The sequence below is a fragment of the Buteo buteo genome, chromosome 30, assembly GCF_964188355.1.
Source record: "Buteo buteo chromosome 30, bButBut1.hap1.1, whole genome shotgun sequence".
Classification (NCBI taxonomy): Eukaryota; Metazoa; Chordata; class Aves; order Accipitriformes; family Accipitridae; genus Buteo; species Buteo buteo.
The window spans coordinates 104,366-122,990 of NC_134200.1; the positions used below are offsets into that span (position 1 = coordinate 104,366).

At 63.5% G+C, this 18,625-nt stretch overlaps 2 protein-coding genes across 2 annotated transcripts in view; one reads left to right on the top strand and one right to left on the bottom strand.

Moving 5' to 3' along the window:
• The window catches only part of LOC142025787 (RNA-binding protein 10-like), a 22,200-nt gene extending 6,517 nt beyond the window's left edge, over positions 1-15,683 (bottom strand). The window contains 13 exon segments of the mRNA XM_075018468.1: positions 921-1,182; positions 1,594-1,690; positions 2,357-2,454; positions 2,686-2,846; positions 3,329-3,484; positions 5,025-5,085; positions 6,371-6,457; positions 10,127-10,200; positions 12,507-12,576; positions 13,616-13,801; positions 13,915-14,071; positions 14,580-14,607; positions 15,648-15,683. Of these exon segments, the coding sequence (XP_074874569.1) occupies positions 921-1,182; positions 1,594-1,690; positions 2,357-2,454; positions 2,686-2,846; positions 3,329-3,484; positions 5,025-5,085; positions 6,371-6,457; positions 10,127-10,200; positions 12,507-12,576; positions 13,616-13,801; positions 13,915-14,071; positions 14,580-14,596 (1,426 nt within the window). The 5' untranslated portion in view covers positions 14,597-14,607; positions 15,648-15,683.
• Positions 15,684-16,183: 500 nt separating this feature from the next.
• On the top strand, positions 16,184-18,625 carry NDUFB11 (NADH:ubiquinone oxidoreductase subunit B11). Its single transcript, XM_075018644.1, is given in 4 exon segments — positions 16,184-16,264; positions 16,266-16,352; positions 16,866-16,996; positions 18,074-18,625. Coding segments are annotated over 4 exon segments (423 nt in total). The 3' UTR covers positions 18,198-18,625.

Below are 18,625 nucleotides of genomic sequence, written 5' to 3' on the forward strand. Positions count from 1 at the left end.
GTCTATAGGGTCTCCTGGGTCTCTTCTATAGAGTCTCCTGGGTCTCTTCTATAGAGTTCCTGAAGGCTGCCTATAGGGTCTCCTGGGTCTCTTCTATAGGGTCTCCTGGGTGCCTTCTATAGGGTCCCTGGGGCCTGTCTATAGGGTCTCCTGGGCCTCTTCTATAGGGTCTCCTGGGTGCCTTCTATAGGGTCTCCTGGGTCTCTTCTATAGGGTCTCCTGGCTGCCTTCTATAGGGTCTCCTGGGTGCCTTCTATAGGGTCCCTGGGCCCTGTCTATAGGGTCTCCTGGGTCCCTTCTATAGAGTTCCTGGGGCCTGTCTATAGGGTCTCCTGAGTGCCTTCTATAGGGTCTCCTGGGTCCCTTCTATAAGGTCCCTGCGGCCTGTCTACAGGGTCTCCTGGGTCTCTTCTATAGGGTCTCCTGGGTCTCTTCTATAGGTTCTCCTGGCTCCCTTCTATAGGGTCCCTAACTCTCTTCTGTAGGGTCTCCTGGGTCTCTTCTATAGGGTCTCTGGGTCCCTTCTGTACAGCCTGCTTGGTTCCTTTCATAGGGTCCCTAGGTCTCTTCTATAGGAGTGCTCAGGCGCCTGGGTCCCTTCTATAGGGTGTCCCACACGCCTGCGTCCTTTCTATAAAATCTCCTGCGTCCCTTCTATAGGTCCCTGGGTCTCTTCCATAGGGTCCCTGGGTCCTGTCTATAGGGGCCCTAGGTCTCTTCCATAGGGGTCCCCAGGCACCTGGGTCGCTTCTATAGGGTGTCCCGGAGTTCTGTGTCCCTTCTATAGGATCCCTGGGTCCCTTCTATAGGGTGTCCCGGAGTTCTGTGTCCCCTCTATAGGGTCCCTGGGTCCCTTCTATAGGGTGTCCCGGAGTTCTGTGTCCCCCCTATAGGGTCCCTGGGTCCCTTCTATAGGGTGTCCCAGAGTTCTGTGTCCCCTCTATAGGGTCCCTGGGTCCTTGGAGGGGGGAAGCACTCACCTGGGGCGGGGCCATCAGCCTTGGCAGGGGCGGGGCCAGACAGGGCGGGGCCAGGGGGCGGGGCCGCAGCGCCTTTGAGGTAGGCGGAGCCATAGAGGGCAGGGGTGGGGCCAGCAAAGGTCTCCTCCGATTGGTAGAAGCTGCTGAAGTCGCTGGGAGGCTCCTCCCCCCCAGCCCACGTGGTCTCTCCACCCGGGGCGGCCTGTGGGAAGGGGCGGGACCACACTCAGGACACGCCCCTCATCTAGAAAGCCCCACCCTCCCTCCCCTGACACACCCCTAAACTGCAAGCCCTGCCCAACTGCAACCACGCCCCTTGCCAAGCCCCACCCTAACAAGCCCCGCCCCATTCACTAAGCCCCACCCCCCCTTGGGAACACGCCCCTCCTTTAAAGCCCCCTGCCAGATTCCAAAGCCCCACCCACCAACTCCAAGCCCCGCCCCTGGGCCCCCAGCCCCGCCCCACACCTGAAGCCCCCCCCACCTTCATTAGCCCCGCCCCAAAGGCTCCACCCACCCAATCCCCACCCTCACATGCCCATCCTTCCCCCATTGCACACCCCTGAGACCCCGCCCCTTCGCATCAAGCCCCACCCCCTGCAGCCACACCCACCTGGGAGAGCGCCCATTGGGCGGCGGCGATGGCGGTCGAAGCAACGGAGGCGGCGCTGGCGCGGGGGCGGGCCCTCCCCTGGCCCCGCCCCCTGCACCTCCCTGGGGGGGTGGGGTCAGGGGTGGGGCCTCGCCGCAGGGGCGGGGCCAGGAGGCCACCGGGTTGGGTGGGGGCTTAAAGGGTCAGGGCTTTGGCTGTGGGGGCGGGGTTTAGGGGCAGTGGGCAGGGCCTGAGCCCCGGGGGTGGGAGCGGGTGGGTGGGGCTTCTGTGATGTGGGCGGGGCTTGGGGCGGGGCTTAAGCTCTTTGGAGGGCCACAGCTGTTGTGTGACTTGCTCTCTGGGGGCGGGGCCCAGATGTAGGGTGGGCTTAGTGTTTGCAGGCGGGGCCTAGTGTTCATGGGTGTGGCTTCTGGAAAGGGGGTGTGGCTTCTGGAAAGGGGGCGTGGCTTGCAGTCAGCCTTAGGGGGGTTCCATGCACTGAGGTTTGCTGGGGGGCGGGACCTCAGGACCGGGGGGCGGGCCTTAGGGCTTGTGGGCATGGCATTGGGGGTTGTGGGCGGGGCTTAGGGCCAGGGCGGGGTTTCTGGCTGGGGGGGCGGGGCTTGAGGTCCCCCCTGGGGGGAGTTCCCCAGGCTGAAGGATGCTGGGGGTTGGGACCGCAGGGAAGTGGGGCGGGGCTTGAGGCTTGGGGGTGGGGCTTGAGGCTTGGGGGCGGGGCTTGAGGCTCGGGGGCGGGGCCCGAGGACGAGGGGCGTGTCCTCACCGCTTGGACCCTTTGGCGAACTCCACGTTGATGCTCTTGCCGTCGATGTGGAGGGGGGGGTGCAGGGCCTGCAACATCTGGAGCAGCTGGGAAGCCTCCTGCGGGGGGGCGGGGGGGGGGGACCTGGGTGTCAGGGTGGGAGGGCACCCCCCCAAAAGGGACCCACGCACCCCGTTAACCCCCCCCCCGCCCAGCACGGACCCAAACACCCAGCGTGACCCCAAAAAAGGGACCCAAGCAGGGACCCAAGGTTTTAGGAAGCACCCAGGTGTTTGCCCCCCCACCCCCAAAAAGGCACCCAGGTATGAAGGGGGGGGGGGGGCACCCACCACGATGGTGGCGAGTTGGACGAAGGCGAAGCCGCGGTTGAGTTGGGTCTGTCGGTCTTTGATGACGCGGACGTTGGCAGCCGAGAGGGCGGCGAAGGGGGCGAGGGCGGCCAAGATGGAGTCCAGGCTGCTCTGGGGGTGCAGGTTCCGCAAGATGATGGCTGGAGAAATTTGGGGGGGGGGGGGGGGGACACACGACACATGACACCCCAAGTGTTAGGGGGCACCCAGGTTTGGGAGAGGCTCCGGTATCTGGGGGGGGGTGGCCCTTAAGACCCCCGTAACACCCACCAGGACCCCCCTAAACTTCTCTTTAGGTCTCTCTGGACCCCCCCCCAACTCCCCCCTGACCCCCCCAAACCCCTTAGCCTCCCCGAATTCCTCCCAACCCCCCCCAAACCCCTTAGCACCCCCAAATTCCCCCCTGACGCCCCCCCCAAACCCCTTAGCACCCCCAAATTCCCCCCAACCCCCCCCTCAAACCCCTTAGCCCCCCCCCAAGACCTCCCTGAGTCCCTCCAGACCCCCTAACCCCTCCCAGGACCCCCATAAACACCCCGGGACCCCCCCCCCAAGACCCCCATAACCTCCCCAGGGCCCCCCCAACTCCCCCAGACACCCCCCCCCCCCCCTCCAAACTCACTGTCATTGGCGTTATCAGCTCCAGGCTCGGTCCCACTTTGGGTCCCACTGGGTGCCCCCCCCAGGGTGGGGCCATAGGGTTGGGGGAGGGGCAGCAGCCCCCCCCCACCGGGTACCAGCTCCGGCCGTGGCCCCCCAGGGCCCCGCTGCTCCGCCTCTGCACCCCAAAATACACCCCCCCAGTACCCCACGGTCAGCGGCTGAACCCCCGAATTGGGTGGTTGAACCCCAAAGTCTGGCCACTGAACCCCAAAATCTGTTGGCTGAACCCCAAACTTGGGTGGTTAAACCCCCAAATTTGGTGGCTGAACCCCAAAATCTGGCGGCTCAACCCAAAAGTCTGGTGGTTGAACCCCAAGATTGATGAATAAACCTCAAATTTGGTGGTTGAATCCCCAAATCTGGTCATTAAAACCCAAAATCTGGTGGCTGAACCCCAAACTTGGGTGGTTAAACCCCCAAATTTGGTGGCTGAACCCCAAAATCTGGCGGCTCAACCCAAAAGTCTGGTGGTTGAACCCCAAGATTGATGAATAAACCTCAAATTTGGTGGTTGAATCCCCAAATCTGGTCATTAAAACCCAAAGTCTGTTGGCTGAACCCCAATTTGGGTGCTTGAACCAAAATTGGGTGGTTGAACCCCAAAATCTGGTGGTTAAACCCCAAGATGGGTAGTTGATCCCCAAGATTCTTGATTGAACCCCAAAATTGGGTGGCTGAACCCCAAAATCTGGTGGCTCAACCCAAAATCGGGTGGCTCAACCCTGAAGTCTGGTGATTGAACCCCCAAATTGGTGATTAAACCCCAAGTTTGGTGGTTGAACCCCAACATTGGCCCATTAAACCCCAAAATTTGGTGATTGAACACAAAATTAGGTGGTTGAACCCCAAGATTTGGTGGTTGAACACCAAAATTTAGTGGCGAAACCCAAGAATTGAGGGGTTGAACCCCAAAATCTGGTGGCTGAACCCCCAAACGGAGTGTCCACATCCCAAAATTGAGTTGTTGAACCCCAAGACTTGGTGGCCGAGACTCAGAATTGGGTGGTTGAACCTCAAAATTCAGTGGTGGAACCCCAAGTTTGGTGGCCAAGCCCCAAAATCGGGTGGTTGATCGCCAAGTTTGGGTGGTTGAACGCCCAAACCTGGTGGTTGAGCCCCAAAACTGGGTGGCTGAACCGCCAAATGTGGTGGCTGAATTCTGACATTGTGCGGCTGAACCTCCAAATTTTGTGCTTGAACCCCAAATCTGCGTGGTTGAGCCCCAAAATTTGGGGCTGAATCCCAAGTCTGGCAGCCAAACGCCAAGATCAGAGATTGAACCCCCAAATTTGGCATCTGAACCCCAAAATTGGGTAGTTAAACCCCAACCAGTGATGAACCCCAAAATTTGATGCCTTAACCACCAAATTTGGGGGTCCTATCCCAAAATGGGGCTGTTGAACCCCAAAATTTCCATTCCCTGCCCCCCCAATTCATTAACCAAGCCCCCAAGTCTCATTTACACCCAAATTCCTTCCCCCTTCCCATCAGCATTTTTGGGGATCCCCTGCTGGTTTTGGGGACCCCCAGGGCAGTTTTGGGGTGAAAACAGGTAATTTTGGGACAGCTTAAGAAACTCCAATGAGGTTTTGGTGTGTCGGGGGGGGGGCACCCAAATTTTGTGGTGACATCAAGGGATTTTGGGGGTGACTCACCGGCTTTGGGGACACCGCACTTGAAGCACTTCTCCCGCCGTTTGAAGTTCTGCACCCCGCACTGCCGGACACCCCAAACCCCCCCCGTCACACCCCAAAATCCTCCGCTGCACCCCCAGGACCGCCGTCCCCCCGCCAGGACCCCCAAAACTCCCCTAGGGTCTCCCCAATTACCCCCAAGATCCCCCAGGACCCCCAAATGCCCACAGGAAACCCCCTCGGATCCCCTAACCCCCCCCCACGAACCCCAGGACCCCCATAAACCCTCCCTGGACCCCCCCAAGACCCCCTAACCTCCCCCCAGAACCCCCATAAAGATCCCCCAAAGACCCTCCAAAACCCCCAAGAACCCCCCCCAAACCGCCCCGGGACCCCCTGTACACACCTCAGTTCCCCCCCAAGACCCCCTAACCCCCATAGACCCCTCGACCTCCCCCAGGACTCCCCCCAAGATCTCCCAGGAACCCCCCAGAACCCCCTGACCCCCCCAAGACCCCCATAAACCCCCCCAGAACCCCCTTAGACCCACCCAAGACCCCCATAAACCCCCCCAGAACCCCCTTAGACCCCCAAGACCCCCATAGACCCCCCCAAGACCCCCATAAACCCCCCAAAACCCCCTTAGACCCCCCAAGACCCCCATAAACCCCCCCAGAACCCCCTTAGACCCCCCCAAGACCCCCATAAACCACCCCAGAACCCCCTTAGACCCCCCAAGACCCCCACAAACCCCCCCAGAACCCCCTTAGACCCCCCAAGACCCCCATAGACCCCCCCAAGACCCCCATAAACCCCCCCAGAACCCCCTTAGACCCCCCAAGACCCCCATAAACCCCCCCAGAAAACCCTTAGACCCCCCCAAGACACCCATAAACCCCCCCAGAAAACCCTTAGACCCCCCAAGACACCCATAAACCCCCCCAGAACCCCCTTAGACCCCCCAAGACCCCCACAAACCCCCCCAGAACCCCCTTACACCCCCCAAGACCCCCATAAACCCCCCCAAAACCCCCTTACACCCCCCAAGACCCCCATAAACCCCCCCAGAACCCCCTTAGACCCACCCAAGACCCCCACAAACCCCCCCAAAACCCCCTTACCCCCCCCAAGACCCCCATAAACCCCCCCAGAACCCCCTTAGACCCCCCAAGACCCCCCCAAACCCCCCCAGAACCCCCTTAGACCCACCCAAGACCCCCCCTAAATCCCCCCAGAACCCCTTAAACCCCCCCCAACATCCCCATAACCCCCCTGAGGATGTTCCCAGGACCCCCAGGAACACCCCGAGACCCCACCCAGGACCCCCCCAAATCTCCCCTTGCCCCCCCCCCCCCCAAACCCCCCACCTTGGCACAGAGCCAGTCCTCATTAATTTTGGGCTTGGGGTCGCTGTAGTGGAGGGAGACGCGTTGTCCCAACAAGCTCAGCCCCTGCTGCTGGGGTAAAGCGGAGGGGGGGGGGACACACGCTCGCACGAGGGCTCGCACGAGGGGTCACCCCCATCCTCGCGTGGCCCTCGTGGGAGAGCTCACGCGAGGGGGCACCAGGGATCCCGCCGGAGCTCGCACGAGGGCTCTCCTGGGAGTTCATACAAGGGCTTGCACGAGGAGCCACGGGGGTTTGCACGAGGGGCCACTGGGGTTCACATGAAGGTTTGCACCAGGGGGCTTGAGGGCTCGCACAAGAGTTCAATCCAGACGTCATAGCGGGGGGCACTAGGGCTCGCACAAGGCCTTGCACGAGGGGGGCATGAGAGCTTGTACAAGGGGGCATGAAGGCTTGCACGAGGGTTTACACCAGAGTGCGCACCAGGGGACACAAGTGCTCGCGTACAGCAGTACCAGGAACCACGCTGGAGCTCGCACGAGGGCTCTGCCTGGGGCTCGTACAAGGGTTCGTGCGAGGGGCCATGGGGGTTTGCATGAAGGGGCACCGGGGTTTGCACTAAGGTTTGCACCAGGAGGCATGAGGGCCTCGCACGAGACCTCAATCCAGATGTCATACCGGGGGGCACCAGCGCTCACACGACACCTTGCACGAGGGCTCGCACAAGAGAAGCACGAGGGCTTGCACCAGGGCTTATGCCAGAACTCATACCGAGGGGCACCAGGGCTTGCACGAAGGTTTGCACCAGGGCGGCTTGCACCAGGAGGGATGAGGGCCCGCACAAGGGGGCACCAGGGCTCATATCAGCGTTCATACAGGGGGGCACCACGGCTTGCACAAGGCTTTGCACAAGGGCGAGCATGAGCGAGCATGAGGGCTCGCACCAGGGCTTGCACCAGGGGGCACCAGGGCTTGCAAAATGGAGGACACGAGGGCTCGCACAGGGCCTTACACCAGAGCTCACAGGAGGGGGCACGACAGCTTGAACAAGGGCTCGCACGAGGGCTCACAAGGGCTGCACCAAGGCTCCCAGTAGGAGACATGAGAACTCATACAAGGGCTTGCACGAGGGCTTGTACGAGGAAACACGAGAGTTTGCACGAGGGCTTGCAAAAAGGGGCACAACGGGGGGCACCAAGACTTGGATGAGGGCTCGCACGAGGCGGGCACGAGGGCTCACCTGAAGGTTTGCACGAGGGCTTAAACCAGGGGGCACGAGGCCTCGCACGAGGGAGCAGAAGGGCTCGAACCAGAGTTCATAGCGGGGAGGGCACAAGAGCTCATGTGAGGGCTCGCACAAGGGGACACGAGATCTCCCACCAGGGCTCGCACCACCCCTCGCACGGCTCTTGCACCAGGGCTCGCACCAGGAGGCAGCAGGGCTCACAGAGCCATCACAGCAGGGCTCACACGATGGCTCACACCACGCATGCACGAGGAGACACGAGGGCTTGCACGAAGATTTGCACCACGGCTTGCACCAGGGGACATGAAGCCTCGCACCAGAGCTTGCAAGAGGTGGGCATAACTAGTGGTACCAAAACTCGCACGAGGGAGCACAAGGGCTTCGTACCAGGGGGCACGAGGGCTCGCACCAGGGCTCACACCCACTCTCACACGGTCCTTGCTCCAGGGCTCGTACCAGGGAGGCACCAAGGCGAAGGGGCACGAGGGTTTGCACGAGGAGGGGGGCACAACAGATGGCACCAGGGCTCACAGGAGAGCTCGCATGAAGGGGCACGAGGGCTCGCACGAAGGCTCGCACCAGAAAGGCACAAAAGCTCACACCACCCCTGGCACGGGCCTTGCAGCAGGGCTCGCACAAGAGGACACGAAGCCTCGCACCAGAACTTGCACAATTTCTTGCACCGGGCGGTCACGCAGCTCTTGCAGCGGGGCTCGCACGAGGGCTCACGCAGCTGTTCACGCGATGGCTTGCACCAGGGCTTGCACAAGGGGACACAAGAGCTCACACAAGGGTTTTCACCACGGGGCACGAGAACTCGCACGACAGCTCATGTGGCCCTTGCACCAGGGCTCACACGAGGGCTTACACGAGGGTTCGTACGAGGGGACAGCAGGGCTCACGCCCTCGCATAGCTCTCGCACCAAGGCTTGCAGGAGGGGGCACAAGGGCTCGCACAAGGGCTCGCACCAGAGCTCGCACCAGAGCTCACAGAAGAGGGCACAAAAGCTCACACGAGGGCTGGCACCAGCAGGCTCGCACGACGGTTCACGAGGGGGCATCAGAGCACGAGGGCTCGCACGAGGGCACAAAGACTCACCCCAAGGCTTGTTCTAGGGCTCACGCAGCGCTCGCACCAGGGCCTGCACGAGGGCTCCCACAAGGCTCTCCCGTGGCTTGCACTGGGGCTTACACCAGGGTGCATGAGGGTCTCACACGAGAGCACACAAAGGTCTCGTGTGGCGCTTGCACGAGGGTGCATGAGGGCTTGCACGAGGGTCACGTGTGGGTCTTGCACAAGGGGGCACGAGGGTCGCGCATGGTGCTCGCTTGAAGGTGCACACGGGCTCGCACGAGGATTGCGCAAGAGTCTTGCAACAGGGCGCACAAAGGTCTCACGTAAGGGTGCACAAGGGCTTGCACGAGGGTTGTGCATGAGGATCACACAAGGGTCCAACACAAGGGTCTCACACAAGGATTTTGCATCTGTCGTTCACCTAAGAGTATGGAAAGGCTTGCACAAGGGTTGCACAAGGGTCTCGCGTGAAAGTACACAAGGGTCTCACAGCACTCGCACAAGAGTGCAGAAGAGGTCACACGAGGGTCTCACACAAGAGCGCACAAGGATCTCATAACACACAAGGGATTGCACAAGTCACACAAGGGTTTTGCACAAGGATCTCGATCCTCACATGAGGGGGCACAAAAGCTCACAAGGGTCTTGCACGAGGGGGCACAACTCACACACGAAGGTCACACAAGGCTGTCACACATGGGTGCACGACGGTCATGCACGGCACTTGCACGAGGGTGCACAAGGGTCACATGAAGGTTTCACACGAGGGTGCGCGAGGGTCTCGCACAAGGGTCTTGCACGAGGATCTTGCTTGAGGGTGCATGAGGGTCTTGTGTGAGGGTCTTGCACAAGAGAGCACAAGAGTACGAGGGTCTCGCGCGAGAGCGCGTAAGGGTTTTGCAACAGCGTCTTGCACAACCGTCTTGCGTGAGGGTCTCGCACGAGGGTGCCCGAGGGTCTCACACGGGGGTCTCGCGTGAGGGTCTCACACGAGGGTCTCGCACGAGGGTTCCCGAGGGTCTCACACGGGGGTCTCGCGTGAGAGTCTCGCACGAGGGTCTCGCACGAGGGTTACGCAGCCGCAAGGAACAAAAAGAGGACCCAGGCGTCTGGGAGAGGGAACCGAGGCGTCCAGGGTGGGCACCCAGGCGTCCCGGAGAAGCACCCAGATGTCCGGGAGGGCACCCAAGTGTGCGGGGTGGGCACCCAAGTGTCCGGGGAGGGCACCCAGACGTCTGGGAGGGCACCCAGGCAGCCAGGATGAGGCCCAGGGGTCCGGAAAAAGGACCCAGGTGTCCAGGGTGGGCACCCAGGCACCCACGTGAGGGCCCCAGGCACCCGGGTGGCTCTTCCCCCCTCCCAAGAGGGACCCAAACACCCAAGATCGTCACCCCCACCCTTCCCCCCCCACCCCCCCCACCCCCCCAGAAGGGACCCGGGTGTCCCGGCAGCGACCTGGTTGGCGTCCATCCACCGCGCCGCGTCCTGGACGTGGTTAAACTCCACGAAGGCGAAGCCGCGGCTCTGACCTAGAAGGAGCCGGGGGGGGGGGGATAGGGTGGGGGGGTGGGTGGGAGTCAGGGACAGCACCCATGGGTGCCCCCCCGGTTCCCCTAGGTAAGGTACGGGTGCCCCTTGGGATTGTTTAGGTTGGGTATGGGCACCTGTGGGTGCTCCTAGGAACCCTTTGGGAGCTCTTGGGGTGGGGGCGAGCACCCGTGGGTGCTCCTGGGACCCCTTGGGTAGGGTACAGGTACCCGTGGGGGCTCCTGGGACCCCTTGGGTAGGGCACAGGTACCCGTGGGTGCTCCTGGGGCCTCCCAAGTAGAATATAGATGCCCACTGGGATCCCCTGGGTTGGGTATAGGCACCCATGGGTGCTCCTAGGACCTGCCGAAAAGAGTACGGATGCCCCCTGTGTTGGGTATGAGCACCCATGGGTGCTTTTGGGACCCCCCTGGGACCTTTTGGGGTGGGTATGGCCACCCTTTGGATTCCCTGGGTTGGGTATGGGCACCCATGGGAGCCCCTGCAGTTGGGGTGGGCACCCGTAGGACCCCCGGGGTGTGGTACAGGCACCCTTGGGTGCACCTAGGACCCCCTGCGGTGGGAATGGGCACCCATAAGTGCTCCTGGACTCCCTGGATAGGGTACAGGCACCCATGGGTGCTCCTGGGACCCCCTTGAGACCCATTGGGGGGGGGTACGGGCACCCACGGGTGCCTCTGGTATTCTTTAGGTGCGATACGGACACTTGAGTCTTCCTGTAACCCACCTGAAAGCCCTTGGGTTGGGTATGGCCACCCATGGGTGCTCCTGGAACCCCTCTGGGACGCCCTAAGTAAACTATGGCCTCCTACAGGTGCTTCTGGGACCCTCTAGATAGGGTGTAGACGTCCATGGGTGGTCTCTGGGTAGGGCACAGCACCCCTGGGTGCTCCTGGGGAGGGGACCAACACCCTTGGGTGCTCCTGGAGACAGGACCAACACCCCCAGGTGCTGCCTGACGCAGGTCTAGCACCCTTGGGCAGAAGACGGGCACCACTGGGTGCCTCCAGGCAGTGGGTTCGGCACCCCTGGGTGCCCCTGAGGATGGGACTAGCACCCCTGGGTGCTCCTGGGAAAGGGACTGGCACCCCTGGGTGCCCCTTGGGCAGGAAATGGGCACCCCTGGGTGCCCCCGGGGACAGGACTGGCACCCCTGGGTGCCCCTTTGCTATGGGTCAGCACCCCTGGGTGCTCCTAGGCAGGGGGTGGGCACCTCTGGGTGTCCCCAACTATGGGTCTGGCACCCCTGGGTGCCCCTTGGGTCTGCGCCAGGCACCCCTGGGTGCTCCCAGTGCGTGATATAGCACCCCTGGGTGCTCCTGAGAAGGGCCACAGCACCCCTGGGTGCTCCCTGGGGATGGTGCGGGCACCCCTGGGTGCCCCCCGGTGTGGTTCTGGCACCGCTGGGTACCCCTGGGTATGGCACAGCACCCCTGGGTGCTCCTAGGGAGGGGTTGGGCACCCCTGGGTGCCCCCAAGAAACAGGACCAGCACCCCTGGGTGCCCCTAGAACTAGGACCGGCACCCCTGGGTGCCCCCGGGGACAGGACCAGCACCCCTGGGTGCTCCTCAGGAGGGGACCGGCACCCCTGGGTGCCCCTGTGGAACAGGACCAGCACCCCTGGGTGCTCCTAGAGATGGGACGGGCACCCCTATGTGCCCCCCAAGTCCGGCGCAGCACCCCTGGGTGCTCCGTAGGGACAAGACTGGCACCCCTGGGTGCCCCTGGGGAGATGACAGACACCCCTGGGTGCCCCCCAAGTCTCGCACAACACCCCTGGGTGCTCCCTGGGGATGGGATTAGCACCCCTGGGTGCCCCTGGAGAGGTGACAGGCATCCCTGGGTGCCCCCCGAGTTGGGCGCAGCACCCCTGGATGCTCCTACGGATAGTACTAGCACCCCTGGATGCCCCTGAAGTGAGGACAGCCACCCCTGGGTGCCACCTAAATCTACCACAGCAGCTGTAGGTGCCCCTGAGGATGTGACTGGCACCCCTGGGTGCCCCTGGGGTGGGGACTAGCCCCCCTGGTGCCCCCTGAGTATGGCACAGCACCCTGGGGAGAGGACCAGCACCTCTGGGTGCCCCTGGCAATAGAACCAGCACCCTGGGTGCCCCTCGGCGTGAGTAAGGTGGGGGCAGACCCAACCCCCTTCCCAAGAGACCCAGGTGGGTGGGTGCCCCCAAAAAGGAACCCAAGCACCCGAGCATCCCCCCCATCACCCCAAAACGAGACCCAGGGGTTTGGGTGGCCCCCGCCCCCCCCACCAAAAGGGACCCAGGCTCACCTGAAGACTTGTTCCGCATCAGTCGCACCTCCCGGGGCTGCACCCCCTGCGCCTGCAGCTGCGCCCGGATCTGGGGTGGGGGGGAGACACATGGGACACCCCGATTTAGCGGCACCCAGGTACCCAGGAAGGGCACCCGGGCATCCGCAAAAAGGGACCCAGGTATCTGAAGAGGGGGACGCAGATAGACTGGGGGGGACCCAGATATGCGGGGGGGGACCTGGGTGCTTGGGACACCCCTAAATCCGCTCGGCCCCCCAGCCAAGAGCCCCCAAAATGTCTCCCGGGGGGGACCCAGGCACCCAAGGGGGGACCCAGAGAACCAGGAGCTGGGCTGAGGGCACCCGGGAGGGGGCGTGGCCTAATGAGAAGGGGGTGTGGCTTGGTAGGAAAGGGGGCGTGGTCAGGACAAGGAGGTGGGGCCACATAAGAAGGGATCTGCCTATTAGGAACCATGATGATGCCTAAAGGGGTGGGGCCAAAAGGGGGCGTGGTCTAAGGGGGAGTGGCCATGGAACCAGGGCGTGGCCTAACGCTCCCCAGGCTGCTGGGGGGGGGGGGGGATTTAAAGTGACGGTGTCCCTCCCAAAAGGGGCGGGGCCCCATCCAAGGGGCGTGGCTATGGAAAAGGGGGCGGTGCTCACCCTCCCTATGGAGACTTTCTAGAGGTTTGACCCCGCCCCCCGTGGGGTGGGATTTAAAGGGCCAGTGCCACTCCCAAAGCGATACTTAGCTGATGGGGTGTGGCTAAAAAAAAGGTGTGGTCGAGGTAAGGGGCGTGGACAACATTAGGGGGCGTGGCTAAGCTTCCCCACAGTGATTGACAATGAGCAGATGCCAATCCAGCCATATTTAAAGGGCCAGTGCGCCCCTTGGAGAGGCGGGGCTTAGCTGAGAGGTGTGGCTGGGGCAACAGGGTGTGGCCGAACCAAGAGGGCGTGGCCAAGGCAGGGGGCGTGGCTAATCTTACAGAGGGCACCCAGATGGAGACTCAGCCCAGACCACCACAGGTAAACCGCGGGATTTAAAGGGCCGGCGTCCCCCTGAAGAGGTGGGGCTTAACCGGGGGGGAGGGGCAAGTCCACTTTTTAAAAGGGGGCGTGGCTTACGTCATTTTCGGTGGCGGCCTGGGGCAGCATACGGAGCATGACGATGGTGCTGGCCCGCGGCTCCTCCTCGGCCGCTTCCGGACGGTAATCCTGGTCCCGGTAGTCACCATCGGCACCGAAGGGCAATGTCGGGGGGGCCGGAGTGGGGTCCCGCTTCCGGGGGGGCTCCGAGCCCTCATAGGAGGCCTGGGGGGGGGGGGGGGGGCAAGGAGGGGGTGTCAGGTGGTGGGGGAGGGGGACCCGGGTGTCCTGGAGGTGATCCAGGTATCCAGGAAGGGACCCCGGCATCCGGCACCCACCTGAGGGGGGGTCCCAGGGGCGGGGGGCCCCTCGGGGGGGCCCCCGTAACCACGATAGTCCATGTCGCGATAATCATGATCCCGCTGGGTGCGGGAGCCTTCTTCTGGGGGGGCAGGGGCCCCACCGTAGCGCCCCGTCCGGTCCCCACGACCCCCCCTGCAGGATGGGGAAGGGGGTCAGGGGTGTCCCCAAATGTCCCCCGTCCCCAAAAGAGCTCCCCCTCCTTGGGGATCCCCAAAATGCCCCCCATGGGGTCTCCAATGCTCCCTCCCCCCCTTTAGGGGTCCCCAGTGTTGTCACCCCCCTTGAGGTCCCCCAAAATGTGTGCCCCCCCCCTTCCTCCCCGGGTCCCCAAAATGTCCCCTTCCCTGCATGGGGTCCCCAAATGCCCCCCCCGAGAGGTCCTCAAATGTCCCCTTCCCCCTTGGGTCCCCTAATGGCCCCCCCTTTGGGGGTCCCCCCAAATGTCCCCTTCCCTCGGGGGTCCCCAGTATCATCCTCCCCCGCTTTGGGGTCCCCAAAATATGTGTGCCCCCCCAGGGCTTCCCAAATGTCCCCTCCCCCCTTGGGGGGGGGTCCCTAAATGTCCCCTCCCACCACAGGGGTCCCCAAATGTCATCCCCCCCAGGTCCCCAGTTTTGGGGTCCCCCCGGATCCCCCCTACCTGCGTTCGTACTCCATGGTGCTGGTACCTGTGGGGAATAGTGTGACTGGGGGGGACTGGGAGGAACTGGGAGGGACTGGGAGGGGCGAAGGGGCAGCTGGGGGGTACTGGGAGGGACTGGGAGGAATGAGGGGGTGCTGGGGAGCAACTGGGCAGCACTGGGAGGGACTAAAAGGTACTGGGGGGCAAGTGGGCAGCAGTTGGGAGGGATTGGGATGACCTAGGGGGAACTGGGATGAAGGGGCGGGCACTGGGATGAGTTACAGGTTAACGGGAAGCGCTGGGATGAACTGCGCGGGGTAATAAAAGGCACCAGAGAGGAGCGGGATGAACTGTGGCGGTACTGGGAAACATTGCGAGGTAACTGGGGGCACTGGAAGACACTGGGGTGAACTGGGATGGCACTAGAGGTGACCAGCACGAAATTGGACACAACTGGGGGGTGCTGGGAGGGATTGGGATGATCAGCGGGCACTGGGGAGTATCTGGGAGGGTGCTGGGATCAACTGGGGGGGGTACTGGGAGGCATTGTGGGGTTACTGGGAGGGACTGGGAGGGACTGGGAGGGTCGCTGGAAGGGATCGGGAGGGACTGGGAGGAACTGGGGAGGCACCTGGGGGCAACTGGGAGACACTGGGAGGGACTGGGAGGAACTGGGAGGAACTGGGAGGGACTGGGAGGGACTGGGAGGAACTGGGAGGAACTGGGAGGAACTGGGAAGTACTGGAGGATACTGAGAGGCCCTTGGGGGGGTCACTGGGAGGGAAATGGGATGAACTGGGGGCCACTGGGACCTGCCCCAGCAGTGGGCGACGGAACAGAGAGGACCCCCGCCGTGCCCCGCCTACTCATTAGCATACAAGACTCCGCCCCGCCCCGTCATCCTGCCAGGCCCCGCCCCCTCCGGCAGGCTCCGGAGCCGGACCCCGCCCCCTCACCCCATCTATCCAATCCCCGCCTGCTCCGAGGGTCCCGGTAAAGCCCCGCCCGGCCCCGGTAAGCCCCGCCCCACCCCGGTAAGCCCCTCCCCACCCGTCTAGGCCCCGCCCCTCCCCGGTAGGCCCGGACCTGTCCCCGCCGCTCCGCCGCCGCCGCTCCCGACCAGCAAAATGGCGGCGCCGCTCCTCGCCCGGCCCGCCCCGCGCACCCGCGCCCGCCCTCGCCTCTCTCCCATTGGCCGCTCTGCCCGCCCATCCCCGCAGTCACCCGCTTCATTGGTCGGCGCCGCCGCGCGCCGCGCATGGGGGGGCGGTGCCGGCGCTGAAGGGAGCGCGAGGGGACGAGGCGTCTCTCCAGCGCGCCGGCGGCGGCCTCTGATTGGCTACGGGGCGCGGGGAGGCGGAGCCAGCCGCGAGGAGCCAGCAGGGGGCGGGACGCTTGGGGGGCGGTTGCTTAGAGGGGGGAGTGGAGGGAGGGGGGATCAGCGCCGGCCTCTGATTGGCTGCGCGGCGCGAGGAGGCGGAGCCACCCCGCACGGAGGCGGGACACCGTTCAAGGGCTCTCTGTTGGTTGGTTAGAGCGCGGCGGCGGCGCTCTCTGATTGGCGGGACGCCGTGGGGGAGCGGAAGGGGCGGAAGCGGCGGGGCGGGAATTCCGTCGGGAAGATGGCGGCGGCGGCGGTGGGGAGGGCACTGCGGGCGCTGCGGGTCGGGACAATGGCGGCCGGGACGCGGGGCCGCTCGGCGGGGACCGCCGGGGGCCGTGGCGCTACCGCAGGTGCCGCTGGGGGCGGATCCCCACGAGGAGGAGCCAATGGCGGTGGCCCAGAGGAAGGTGGGCGGGGGTTGCGAGGGGGGAGGGGGCGGGGCTAGAGGAGGGGGCGGGGCTTGCGGGGCAGAGCTTGGGAGTCGGGGCGGGTCACGGGCAGGGGGCGGGGCCTGAGGGAGAGTGGGGCGGGGCTTGGAGGCCCAGGGGGCGGGGCTTGGTGGCTGGGGGCGGGGCTTGGTGGATGGGTTCTGGGAGGGGCGGGGCTTGGCGTGGGGGCAGGGAATGCCCGTGGCTGAGCCCTGTGGGCGGTGCTTAGTGGCTGGGGGTGGAGCCAAGTCTTCGGGGTGGGGCTTGGGGTGGGGGCGTGGCCTGATCCTCGGGGGCGGGGCTTTAGCAGGGCCCGGGCTCTGCTGTGGGGGGTGGTTAGTGGGGAGGTGGGGCTGAGCAGAGGGGGTGGAGCCAAGCCATGTGGGGGGGGGCGTGGCCTTTCGGGTGGGGGCGTGGTCTACAGCAGGGAAAAGGGGGTCCTGGGGGTGCTGGCGGGGGGGGGGGGCACCCAGGCACCCCGTTTCCCGGCAGAACCCCGATTACCACGGCTTTTCGGCGGACCCGGACGCCGACGTCCTCAACATGCGGGCGGTTTTCTTCGCCGGCGTCTCCGTCGCCATCGTCCTCGGCAGCGTCTTCCTCCATTACCTGCCTGACTACGGGTGAGGGGGGGGATGGGGACACACCCGGGGGGACACCCCCCCCAGCATCCGGGGGATCCCCCCCCCACACCTTGGGAAAGCACCTATAGGGTTCTATACAGGGTTACAGGGGCCTATGAGGGGATGGGGGGGGAGTATGGGGGTCTATAGGGGTACAGGAGTGGATGGGGGGGGCTGTGAGGGGGTAGTTGGGTGTATAGGGGACTCCTAGTCCTAAAGGGGTCTATAGGAACCTATGGGGGGGGCTCCTAGGGTCACTGGGGGGGTCTATAGAGATCTTTGAGAAGATGTAGAAACCTATAGGAGGGTCCTAGAGAGTATATGGGAGTCTGTAGGAACCTATGAGAGGACGTAGGGGGCTCTTAGAGGCCCTGGGGAGTTCTGTAGGGCTCTTTGAGAAGATCTAGAGATCTATAGGATGCTGCCAGGCAGCGTATGGTGGTCTATAGCAACCTATGAGAGAATATGAGAGCCTATAGGCTGCGCCTAAGAGTCTTATGGGCATCTATAGAAACCTATGGGGGGGGGGGGTGACTGGGGGCAGCCTGTATAGGAGTCTGAGAAAATACAGAGATCTATAGCAGGCTCCTAAAGAATATATGAGCATTTATAAGAACTTATTAGAGAATGTGAGAACCTGTAGAGAGTCCTTGGGTGTCCTATGGGGGTCTAGGGGAACCTATGAGAGGGTGGGGGGGCTCTTAAGGGGACTGGGGGGGGGGATCTATAGGAGCGTTTGAGAAGATGTAGAGACCTATAGGAGCTTCCTGGGGAGCACGTGAAGATCTACACGAATCTTTAGCACAATACGGAAACACATAAAAAATGTAAAACTTTCTATAGGGGTTTATGAAACTGTATAAATGCACGTGGTACCTGTGTAAGAGATGTAGAGCGACTATAAGATGTCTATAGAAATTTGTAAGGTTTTATAGGGATTTACAGGGCTCTATGGGGTGCCTGTGGGAGGCCACGGGGGGGGAATCTCAGGGTCTATAGAGCTCGATGGGGGGCTTGGGGGGGGGGGCTATAGGGACACCCGGGTCCCTGACCCCCCACCCACACCCCTCCCCCCAGGCTGCAGCAATGGGCGCGGCGCGAGGCCGAGCTCCAGATCCGGGAGCGGGAGAGTCGGGGGCTGCCGCTGCTGGACTCCAACTACTACGACCCTGCCCGCCTCGCCCTGCCCCCCCCGGAATGAAACACCCCCCCACACACACCTGGGTCCCCCCTAAGTGCCCCCACCAGGGTCCCATGGGTGCCCCCGTGATCAACTGGGTGCTCCTTCCTGGACACCTGGGACCCCTTTTTTGGGGGGGGGGCAGGATGCCTAGATTTTCTTTTTTTGGGGGGGGCGGGGGGAGGCAGCCAGGACCCCTGAGTCCCTCTTTGGGGGGGGGGGCTGGGGGGTACCTGAACACCTGGGGCCCCCTAAGCCCCCCCCCCCCCAGGGTCCCATGGGTGCCCCTTCCTGGACTCCTGGGACCCCTTTTTTTGGGGGGGGCAGCCAGGACCCTTGAGTCCTTCTTTGGGGGGGGGGGGCTGGGGGGTACCTGGTCACCTGGGTCCCCTTTTTTGGGGGGGATCCCCACTGTGGGTCTGTTAATAAAGTGATGGGGGTCAGTCAGA